General features: G+C 37.9%; 1 protein-coding gene across 1 annotated transcript in view; it reads right to left on the bottom strand.

The window, feature by feature from the left end:
* The window catches only part of TOP1 (DNA topoisomerase I), an 86,129-nt gene that overhangs the window by 23,484 nt on the left and 50,271 nt on the right, over window positions 1–12,374 (bottom strand). The window contains exons 7-9 of the mRNA XM_070420972.1: window positions 12,275–12,350; window positions 8,798–8,904; window positions 1,960–2,075 (exon numbers count right to left, since the gene is read on the bottom strand). Coding sequence (XP_070277073.1) covers window positions 1,960–2,075; window positions 8,798–8,904; window positions 12,275–12,350 — 299 coding nt within the window. The remainder of the gene's footprint in view (window positions 1–1,959; window positions 2,076–8,797; window positions 8,905–12,274; window positions 12,351–12,374) is intronic.

A 12,374-nucleotide genomic window follows, 5' to 3' on the forward strand; every position in this document is an offset into this window, starting at 1 on the left:
TAACATGCTTCCAATATAAAGGAAAACATTAAGTCACTAAAAATAAAATAAATGGCAAGAAAGAATGTGAACTGTTCTCTCGGGTCTGTTTGGTATAAACTAAACAAACAACAGTATTTTCTGTTAAATGAAGACTGAACAATTTTATTGAATTCTATCTCATTAGAGAAAGCAATTTTGACACCTCCTGTTTTAGATGAGCTGTCAAAAGATGAAATGACAGCTTCCAGCAGCAGGTGGTGGAGGATGACTCGAAGGTTCCTGGCAATGACAGCGCTTTGTGGAAGAGGCTGAGCTCCAGGAAGAAGAAATTGCTGAGTCAGAGCTGAAAACGAGGTTCTTAGAGGCAATTCACTGCTTCAGCCAGCCCATGCTCCACCTCCCTGGCAGGCTAAAAGAATCTGAGAATTCTCTTCCCTAGAGAGTAGGCAGGACTTACAGAATCAATTTGGACTAGCAAGAGAACTGTGACTTCCTGGCTTACTGCAGTGGGAGCTTACGTAATCAAAGGAAAGAATTCCAGAGAAAGACCAACTGAGAAAATATTATAGCCCTGGAACTGGAGCTCCTATAACGGAGAACTGGGCAAGAGGTGGGGGAGGGACATGGTTACAAGTGATGACTGTTCAGGCCCTGGCTTCCAGTCCTGAGAAAAGAAACACAAAGACTAAGGAATCTAGCTTCCCTCAAATCACTGTGAATCTCAAAGTGAGGCTTTACCAGTTGGCCCTTCTAAAGCCCTTGGTAAACCCAGACTAGGGCTACAGAATAACTATTTTTATGACGGTCTTTTTCAAGGTCATTGGCTCTTTCTTTCCTTTGTATTTTTGGCTTTGAGTCACATTTAAGAATCTCCAGAAATGACCCACTGTGAGGGCTAACAGAACTTTGTCCTGTGCTCTCTGGTGAACATAGGTCAGAATGTTTATTTGAAGTAAGCATTTGTCATTGAGGCTATGAGGTCCCAGTAGACTGCATACACTACGCGATCGAGGAATAGTCAATACTGGCCACTGCTGATCTCGGTATCTGAACACAGACACATTGAAGAAACATAGCTTTTAAAAACAAATTCCAGTTTACCAAGTTACTTACTTGCAAGACCCAGCCTTTCCATATAATCTACTGCCCTGACCTGTAAGCATCCATGGCCCTGAGGCCACTGCTAGTAGAAAGAGATGCATAAGAACTTTGAGTGTTCACTACCGATGCTTTCAGTTCTTCTGCTGAGTGTTTCTCAAAGTTTGGTCAGCAGACCAACTGCTTCAGAAGCACCCAATACTACTTTCACACCTATTTAATGGCCCAGATCCACCTGGGGTCAAGCACATAAGGGTTTGAAAAATAATGCTCTAGCCACTTCTGGATATAAATCTTGGAATCAGGGAAATCAATTGAACATTATTATCTTCATACTGCTATACTGCCAATAGAAGGAGAGTCAAAGACTATTCTCAAATTCTTCAACCAAAGGACAGAAATATCTATGAGAGTCAACAGACACTTCTAAGGGTTCTATGAGAACTAGGCAAGGCATTTTTTCAAAGCAGCTCATCAGACTAGAATGCACATATAGCAAAGGCATAGTGTTCTGCTATGTAGAATGAATGACAGACACCTACCAGGCCTACACCTAGAGGTTGATGACACACTAATCCTCAACCAAATATTAGTACTATTTCCAGTGATGCACAGCTTGTCAAGTTTGCATTATATTGCTAAAATAAAACACTATCATTCAAGTAAGGCTTTTCTAATAATTTTTGCAGAGTGGCTCTTTAGAAATAAAGTTCAGATAAAAGGTCAGACTGTGGGCCCAGTGCTGTGAGCTATGTAGAGAATAAAACACAATGAAATACACAAAAGGATATACAGCACAGGATCCTTCCTCACTTTCTATTCCTAAATAGAATCAGTCTCTTTTCTTGTCCAAGAATTGGATAACCTGGAACAACTCACCATCATAGTAAAACTTGACACTCTCTGGAAGAGGCTCATATGGTGGAGCAAATACAGGACCTTTATGTTCTAGGAATTTCCACTTGATGCCCTCAGGATAACGCTCTTCTTCCCACCTTTAGAAGACAAGGTACAACCTCATTTAGTGGCCACTTTATCTATTATAGAGATTATCACCTATTAAAAAACAAAAGTATTATCTGCTCAATTGACTGGTGCTTTAGAATGACTCGGAGCCCTATATTCAAGGCCTAGATTAAAATAACCAGTGTCTTTCACTTTGAAAAACCCAATACAACAAATAAGATGAAATAGAGGAAAATATATTTCAACAGTTCAGTTTAAAGATATTAGATACAAGAGGTCATCAATAAAGAAGCTTGGCAACAAGTGGGGAAATGGAAATAAAACCGTTGTTTTATCACTATGGTATGAAAGTAAGTAACAATGAAATATATAACATTTATGCTGCTGGTACATAGGAAAAGGCCTCCTGGGAGTGGAGATGCCAGTTGGAGGTTTAGGGGAAAACAACCATAAGAGAAAATACATAATGGAATAGAAGACTGGGAAATAATAGTTCAGTTGGGTTATACTGGATTGGCATTGGATTATCTAGAGCAGCTGTCGCCAACCTTTCAGACCTCACGGACCACCAGTGGTCCGTGGACTACCGGTTGGTGACCGCTGATCTAGAGCTATCTCGCAGACAATGATAACTAAAATGTAAAACTTAGTGGAAACAGCTTTTAAAAACCTTATTTTAAAAACGATCAAACATGGGGGGAAAACAGAATATATAGAACACCATATACCATCACCTATGTAGAACTGTTAATATTATACTAAATTTTCATTATTTTGCTGAACCCTTTCAAAATAAATTGCAGATATACCACCTCACCCCTAAATATTTCAACAAACATCTCTATAAAAATAAGGATGTTCTCTTATTTAGCTATAAAACAGTTACTACAAGTAACAAAATTAATAATTCCCTAGTAGCATTCTACTATCTGGATCATATTATAAATTTCCCAATTAAATCTAAAATATATTTTATAAACTTGAATCTAATTAAGGGCCAGGTACTGCAATTGGTTGTTTATGTCTCCAAGTCTTTCCTTCTCGAGAATTAGACAGACCTCACACTATCACTCTGTTTAAGAGTCACTCAGTTGTCCTACAGAGAGAATATTTTAAAACTTCATATTTTAATCTTCACTATTTCTACCTTAAGTAAAAAGCCCTACAGTTCTACAGAATCATTCCAAAGGCCAATTATTCACATTCTATTACTTCCTATTATCTTCCAACTCCAATATTTTAAATGAAGATTAGAAATATCAAATAAAAATTACATGTATCAAACCGTGCTGTAATAGTAGTATACTATATAACCAAAGTCAACATATATGGTCAAATGATTTGTGATAAGGGTACCAAGACCATTCAATGGAGAAAGGACAGTGTTTTCAGCAAGTGGTTTTGGGAAAACTGGATATTCACACCAAAAGAATGAAGTTGGTTTCTTGTCTTATACTATATACAAAAATAAACTCAAATTGTATCAAAGACCCAATGTAAGACCTAAAATTATAAAACGCTGTAAGAAAACATAAAGCAAAAGCTTCATAACATTGGATATAGCAATGATTTCTTAGATATGACACAAAAATACAGACAAGAGAAAAATTAGGTAAACTGGACTACAAAATTTAGGACACAACCAACAGAGGGAAAAACCAACCCATGCATTGACAAATAACTTGCAGAGCAAAAATTTTGATAAGGAGATAATATCCAGAATATATAAAGAACCACAAACTCAACAACAACAAAATAAACAACCCAATTAAAAAACAGGCAAAGGACATGAAGAGACATTTCTCCAAAGATACACAAGTGCTCAATGAGCATCTGAAAAAATACTCAACATTACCTATAATTAGGAAAATATAAGTCAGAGCCATGAGATACTGCTCACATCCATTAGGATGGCTTTATTTATTTATTTTTTTTAAAAAAACAACTACAAATAGTAAGTGTGCACGAGGATGTGGAGATATTGAAACTATTGTGCCCTGGTAGGAATGTGAACACGTAGAGCTACTGTGGAGAACAGCATGGCAGGTCCTCAAAAGTTAAAAAAAAATTACCACGTGATCCAGCAATTTCACTCCTAGGAATATACCCAAAATACTTGAAAGCAGGTATTCAAGCAAATACTTGTACATGAACATTCATAGCAGCACTGAACTGCCAAGAAGTAGAAACAAGTTAAGTATCCATCAGTAGATGAATGGATGAACAAAGTGTAGTATATACTAAAATTAATTATTTTTCAGCCTTATAAAGGAAAGAAATTCTGACACATGTACAACATGGATGAACTTCAAAGACAAGCTAAGTGAAATAAGCTTGTCGCAAAAGGACAGAAACAGTATAGTTCCACTTATATGAGGTACCCTAGACTAACCAACTCAGAAAGACAGAAAGTAGAACGGTGGTTACCAACAGCTAGGGGGAAAGGGTCACATGAGGGAGAGTTATTGTTTAACAGTTTCAGTTTTGTGAGATGAAGAGAGTTCTGGAGATGGATGGTGGTGGTGACGGTTGTACAACAATGGGAATGTACAACCACTCAACTGAACACTTAAAAAATAGTTAAGATGATACATTTTATGTTATTTTACTGCAATTAAAGATAATTAAAAAAATAAAAGTCAAGGTCAAGATGTAATAAAATGTTAGACCTAGAAGGAACATTAAAGATCCTCTATGACCAACCTACCACTTTTATAGATGTGAAACTGGCAGGATCTCCCAACTCTTCGTTGGCATAGAAGCCGAACCCGTCCAAACCGCCAAGTCTATTACTCTCCAGATAGAACGTATACTCCCAAAGGCTGATATTATTAGATCAGCAACTCACCTTGTCCAAAATGTCTCTGACACTACTGATGCCCTTTATTCCCTAATCAGTGGTTCATCATCAGAATTAAGAAAGACATGTAGGCCCGGCCAGCATGGCTCAGTGGCTGAGTATCAACCTATGAACCAGGAGGTCACAGTTCGAGTCCCAGTCAGGGCACATGCCTGAATTGCCTGCTCAATCCCCAGTGTGAGGCATGTAGGAGGCAGCCAATCGATGATTCTCTCTCATCAATGATGTTTCTATCTCTCTCCCTTCCTCTCTGAAATAAATAAAAATATATTTTTAAAAAATAAAGAGGAAAACATGTAGACATCGAAATGACTTCTCTATGGCAGACTTAATTTACTAACTCGTTAGGTATATATGTGACAATAAAATGTGCTTGAGTAAACAAAATGGAAAAGTGCTAAAAATGTAAGACAGGAAAGTAAACATCCACATATTCTCTAAAATCATATTCCCTTATAGTTAACGAACACCTCATAGTACACTGTAAAATGAACATTTAACTTTTAAATGTCAGAAATAAAGGTCACATGCTACAGCTTTCTGGAAGCTAATCTATGGAATCAAGGACAGTTTCTATGGTTTGAGGATAATGTCAATCCATATTTCATAAATTTCTTATCATTAATACTGATTGTATTCATGAGTCCCAGTCTTTCAACACAAATTCCCTATATTATAATCTTTTGAGTTTCTTTGCTAAAAAACCCCTCAAAACTCCATTTAAAGTCACACCTAACACCAGCAACAAACTCCAGTCTCAGGTCTTCTGGTGAAGTCTTCTTTGTAGTATAAACATGGGACCGATGTTTCAACAGGTCAGCCCTGACACAAAAGTGTACTTAACTGAGGACAAGCTGAAATCCTATACAGCTACAATGGGTACCAGTTAAAATAGGGGGATCTGGGTTAAGAGATCCTCATGGAACTAAGCCTGAGCATATCGCCCCCACTTGTAACATTTTTTCTATGGGGGAAATGCAATACAGTGAAGAAACCTAGAGGGATCCTGACCATTTCCCCATCACAATTACCAAAGAGAGGGAAATAGGGATCAAAGTTTGTTTTCAGCAAGATGAACAAGTCTGTAGGCTCTGGGTGGAAACAAAAGATCTGGACACAAGCCAAGCTGGTAAAGTGTGTAATTCTTTTAGTGGAATATCAAGAGGATAGTACAAGTGAGAGTATCTGTCATCAAAGTTCCCTGACTACGCTGTGAGAGGTCTGAACCACTAACTTCAGGGTGTAATAGAAGCCAATAGTTACAGAAGGAAAAGGCAACCTCTCAGGTAAGAAACTAATCATTCCTGTTCTCTACTTCTAAAACTTACACTGCACCACCATAAAGCATTGTGCTTAAGAATGGGCAGGACTTAACAATCAGACTTGAGAAAAGCATGCAAGGAGACTATAGCAAACATTGCTTTCCTCCAAACCAACCATCTTCAGTTCAAGACTAACCAGTCCCACTCTTGAACAAACAAACAAACAAACAAACACAGAAGCTAGTCTCTCAGAATTAATGTGTGGCAACACCAATAAGGATTTCAACCATGGAAGCAAAATTAGGCTATTAGACTTTTCCAGGGTACACACACACACACACACACACAAGGCTGAGCCAGGAAAAGAATACATTAGGGCCCAATAAGAACATTAGGGCCAAGTAAGGGTGAAGACAGCAAGGAGCTAGTTATGACAAGGAACTTGTTCATTCAACAAATACGAGCTCCCATCACAGAACCTGGAGAGACAACAGACTGATGAATCACTAACCCTTCTTCACAATTCCCAATAATAACCCCCGATTTACAAAATCGCTTTATTTTATCTAAAAAAAAATCATTTTATTGAAGGTCATAAAACCTTTTCAATATTCTATCACTGAAAATTTTCAATTAGCTCCAAAGAAAAAAATGAAAAGAGCAAAAATACATATTTTGCTTTCTGACTCTGACCTCTGCACAGGCCCAGGATTTCTTGACTCTAATTTTTTCCTACATTTTCCTTTTACTGCCATGTTTTCACACCCACAATTACATAGCAGCAGTTCTGCTACTGCAGCTCTGCTCCTCTCCGCCACCACCTAATCACTGATACTTCCCCATCTCTCAGGTTCAGAGGATATTATTTTTCTAAGTCATAAAAGCCATAGAGTAAATGCATATAAATGGGTCTGGAACTCTACACACCAAACTACAAACAGTGGTTGTCCCAAAGCTGGAAAGGACAAATGGAAACAGGAGAGAGGGAAAGAGAACTGTCATTTTTTTCTGACTCCTATGCCTCTGGATCATTTGAATTTTTCAACATAAATACAAATCATATACTACTGATGTAGAAGTTAAATATACAAAGTTTTGCCCTGGCCAATGTGGCTCAATGGTGAGAGCGTTGGCCTACGCACTAAAGCAGAGGTTCTCAACCTGTGGGTCGAGACCCCTTTGGCGGTCGAACGACCCTTTCACAGGGGTCGCCTAAGGCCATCCTGCATATCAGATATTTACATTACGATTCATAACAGTAGCAAAATTACAGTTATGAAGTAGCAACGAAAATAATTTTATGGTTGGGGGTCACAACATGAGGAACTGTTTTAAAGGGCCAGAAGGTTGAGAACCATTGCACTAAAGGGTCGTCACCGGTTTGATTCCCGGTCAAGGGCACATACCTGGGTTGCAGGTTTGATCCCCATCCCTGTTGGGGCATACTCAGAAGGCAATCAATCAATGTGTCTCTCTCACATCAATGTTTCTCTCTCTTTCTCTACCTCTCCCCTTTGCTTTCTCCCTCCCTTCCACTCTCTCTGAAGAGCAATAGGAAAAATATCCTCGGGTAAAGATTAATTGGAAAACAAAACAATACACCCAAAACCAAGTTTTAAGTAAAATCAGTATTAAAAATACATGTTTATTTCAAAATTATAAATGCCCAAACTTATTAAGTAGAAAATGAAATTTCCCATTTAAATACACTTTTCAAAAGTAACCTGTTATTGCTAAATTGTCCTCCATAAGACTGCGTGGTTCTTTATCCATAGTGAAGGGGAATGCCTGTTTTCTCATACTCTCAACCCTAGATATTTTGATACTTACTAATCTTTCCCAGTCTGAGACATTAAATAAAAAGATGTATCACTGATTATTTCTCTTTGTGCCTTTGTTACTTGTATGGTTGACCATATTTTAAGACATTTACTAATCATTTATTTTTTTTAAAATGTTTTTATTGACTTCAGAGAGAGGAAAAGAGAGGGAGAGTTAGAAACATCAACAGTGAGCGAGAATCATTGACCAGCTGCACGCTACTGAGGATCGAGCCCACACCTGGGCATGTGCCCTGACCAGGAATCGGACCTGCAACCTTTTGGTGTATCAACTGAGCCACCCAGCCAGGGTAGATTTAACTTTGATGTATCAAATTTATAAAGCTTTTCCTTATGGCTCTGATTATGACATGCTTTAAAGGGACTTTACTATTCTATAATTATAAAAATATTCGCCCAGGTTTTCTTGGGGAGATTATTTTTTTTTAAACAGGCAGTTTCACCGGCACTATTTATGTAATAATGCATCTTATTTAAAATAATCCCTATCATTTTAAATGCAGTATTCTTCATATGCTAAGTTCCCATATATGCATAAGTCTACTTCTATAGTTCATTCTGTTCAATAGACTGGGACCTAAGTTTTGAGATTCAATAGGTTAAGAGCTAGTTAATGCTTTCACTAGGACCTGGGAAACTTATTTCAGAATGTTATTCTAGAGAGATTCTTTTAAGTACTTCCCTCTTCCCTCAGATATCAAGGTATTAATTTTAATAACTCAACACTATTGCTTAATTAGGCTGTGGAATCAAAGAGCTGACATTTTAACCCCGTGCTGAGATCTTACCATTTCCACTTCTGCTCCTCTTCTTTCTTCGGCTTCTTTTTCTTGCTATCTGGCTCAGGAACTTTTTTATCTTTATCTTTATTCTTGGGCTTTTTCAATTTACCATCCTACAAAGAAACATGGTGACAAAGCACTTAAAAAAGGAAAGGACTAGCTGCTTTTCTAGAAGAAGTTTTGGGGGACCATTAGAAAGAAAACTGGAATCATAGAACATTAGAACTAGAGACTTTCTTAGGTCCAATCCCCCCAATAAAAATTTACTAGTACTTTTCTCTAGAGCAGTAATTCCCAAATCTCCGACATATAATTGCTCAAGAAAGCAGTTAAAAACATTCATTCTGTGGAGGAAGAGCCTAGGAAAGTGAATTTTTTAACCTCAGGAAAGACTGGGAAAGTACTGCTTCTGTACAGAGTAATCCCAGTGTTCATCCTCACTTAGTTTTAATCGACTCATCTTTAAACCTCTTCTAACACCATCAAATAATGAGTACATGAAGCTATTAGGTGCTTAATATACAAATGGAAAGGAAATTCCTGATTGAGTCTAGTGGGGAAATTTCTATTACTACTGTTTGCATACACACAGTCACAAAACAGTAAGCAAGTATTTGGAAGGTCCTAAAATGATTACTGCTTCTTATGGTGGCATTTCTTTATGGCTCTGACCCTAGATGACTATCACAGTATCACAGAAAAAGATCATCAAACATAAACAAGGGCAATTCACCAATACAGGAGGAGATAAATATCAAAACATACACACATCAGGCAAATATGTACTGTTCAAGGTGGGGCTACCACTCAAGAGAATTGAAACTCTTCTGAAGAAAAATGTTCCTTTGTTCTACTATTCAAGATAATTTAAGTCAACACATTTTATATGTAGCTCTGAAAGGTGGTTTTGCACTATCTTAAAAGCAATTACAGAATGGGAGAGCGTGAAAGAGCTCTATAGACAGTTTGGTTTGACCTCTTCCAGTTATTATTAAGGAAAGTCTGAAACAGAGGTTTTGTTACTTCCTCAACGTCATATTACTAATATTGACCATGATGGAAGCCCAAGTTGACCAGAAAAATAAAAGAATGTGACTCATGGGAATGACTGGAATAGATACTATTCCGGGACCATGTGATAAGATGGAAATCAAGACAAACTCAGCATCGCTAAGCAAATGACCTTTGGGGTAGAAGAAAAGAAAGACTACACACCATATATATTTGAAAATAGGAATGTATGTTTGTGAGTAGAAAGTACTGGAGGATCACATAATTCAGAGAATATTCACTATTTAGGCTGAAACACACCACAGGAAAGGGAAATGTTTTTCAGTGAAGACATTCTCTGAATAGTTTCTGAACAGGCATGCACATCTGAACAGGCAGGTCCCATCGGTGAACTACTGTCTACTGTATGCGCTTCAAGCCTTACAATGGGATAATCAGAGACTTCGGACCAATTCCCAGAAATGAAAAAAACATAGCCAGCAAATGGTTTCATGACCGGTCTTGCCATTTGGGGTCCTTGCCACAGTAAGACTGTATTACTTCAGTCTTTCAGCCTGAAATTGTTTTCTCCCCGTGTAGAGAGAGGGGTTGCTAAAAAACAATTTTAAAAAAGAAGGGGAGAGGAGGAGTCAATTGTTCTTTTTTTCAAATGGCCTAACAGTTATGACTAACCTCTTCCAAGCTCCAAGAAAGGTACTACTGTGCATAAATGCAATATCAGCATTAAGGCAATACAGAAAGCACAGAGAGCTAAGTTTTACAACTCTTTATTGACTAGTCTAATGATCTACACCAGGGGTGGGAAATGTCTGGCCTGCACTGTATAAGGCCCATGAAATCATTTGGTCTGGCACTGAAAAGGTATTAGGGGTGAGTTAATTAAATGACCAAATATAGCAGGCTAATTTTTTAACTTGATAATTTTGTGTGGCCCTCAACTGATGTTATAAATATCCAAATGGCCTTTGACAGAAAAAAACGTTCCCCACCTGATCTACACGAAAGTGGAGTGACTACCATAATCACTATTCAACACCTCGCTCTTAATTCCTTGAGTTGGCTCTAAACTTCAACTTCTGCCAAGAACAGATTGTCAGAAAAACTACAATACCCTAAAAATCCAGGACCCAATCATCTCTCTATGGCTCACTTACTCATTAATATTCTTAATATGATTTCATTAAAGACGTTTCTTCTCCTTTCTTGTGGGGAAAAAAAGTCCCGCAAGAGGCCGGATAATATGGTAGCTATTGTGCTGGCTCTGGAATCATACTGCATGGGATCAAATCCGGCTTTACCACTTAGTAGTTGGGTGAACTTAGGCAAATGATTTGACCTCTCTATACTTCAGTTTCTGCATCTGTAAAATGGAGCTAATAGTAGCAATATTTATCTCTAAGGGTTTTTCTTAGGATTAAATGAAATATCTAAAGAACAGTGTCTGACACATAGTAAGCACCTATTGCATTTAACTTTAATTATTACTTTTATTCTTATTGCTATGATAGATTACACTCTGAAGAGTCATTGACCCTCACTATCACTATCTTTACTGGTGATGCTTAAAGCTATTGTCTTTACACTTGTGAATCCATTCTGCCTAAGACAATGGCTAACGTCAAATGCAGCATAAAAGTGAAAAACCACTCACCTCCTTCTTATAGGAGAGTGGAGGATTAAGACCCCTGTGAAATGCTGGCAGGTTTTACTTGAATTACTTGCTAACCACTTTTTAGTATAAGAAATACAAAGTGTCAAAAGAAGGAACCATAACATCATATGTTTAATCTACCACAAACATCAATGGAACCCTTAGAAAAGTATTTGAACTGAGATTTTTAGGGGAGGTTTATAAGTCAGGAGAAGAAGGGAGGATGAGCATTGGTGTTCCTGTCACAGGGAACAGTAGATGCTACAGAAAGCTCCAAAGCACAAAAACTGTGTGGAAAAGAAACACAAGAGATCAGTGTGGCTGGAACAAAGCAAATGAGGGAAGAGGAACAAGATGAACAGAGGCACAAGATGCAAGAGCCAGACTGGGTGGAACTATGGTAAAGAGCCTGGATTTCATCCTACATCCAAGCGGCACCAATTAAACGTCGCTAAATAGCAATGGTTACCCAAAGTGAAGAGATGAGCAAGCCTTGTTATATATAGGAGAGCACTAAGAAACATTCTTAGGGAAAAACTATTCTGGGTTGTAAGCAAATATGATTTCTTGTTTACACCTCCCTCCGTATGTATGATGAGGGTAGTTTCCCTAAAAGGGTCAGTTGGCACCATAGCTATGGACAGACACCCAGGAAGGCTAGGAGAGATCTTCACACCAACAGTGCACAGTCACTGTACACATGTAAGAGTTTTTCCTCTACAGACCAATTAAATCCCTAAAACCCATTTGCCTTCAAAAGTTTTATGTAAAACTCCCTATTCCAAACTCAAGCCCCAAAGGGCCTAAGTCTCTTTACTAACCTCTTCTTCCTCTAGTTTTCGTTTCTTCTCTTTCTTGATATCTTCTGTTTTAATTTTCTTAGGTTTAAAATCAGCACTAGAAAGGGGAACATGAATATGC

The sequence above is a fragment of the Myotis yumanensis genome, unplaced genomic scaffold (assembly GCF_028538775.1).
Source record: "Myotis yumanensis isolate MYYU_CA2020_CCGP unplaced genomic scaffold, mMyoYum1.0.hap1 SCAF_7, whole genome shotgun sequence".
NCBI lineage: Eukaryota > Metazoa > Chordata > Mammalia > Chiroptera > Vespertilionidae > Myotis > Myotis yumanensis.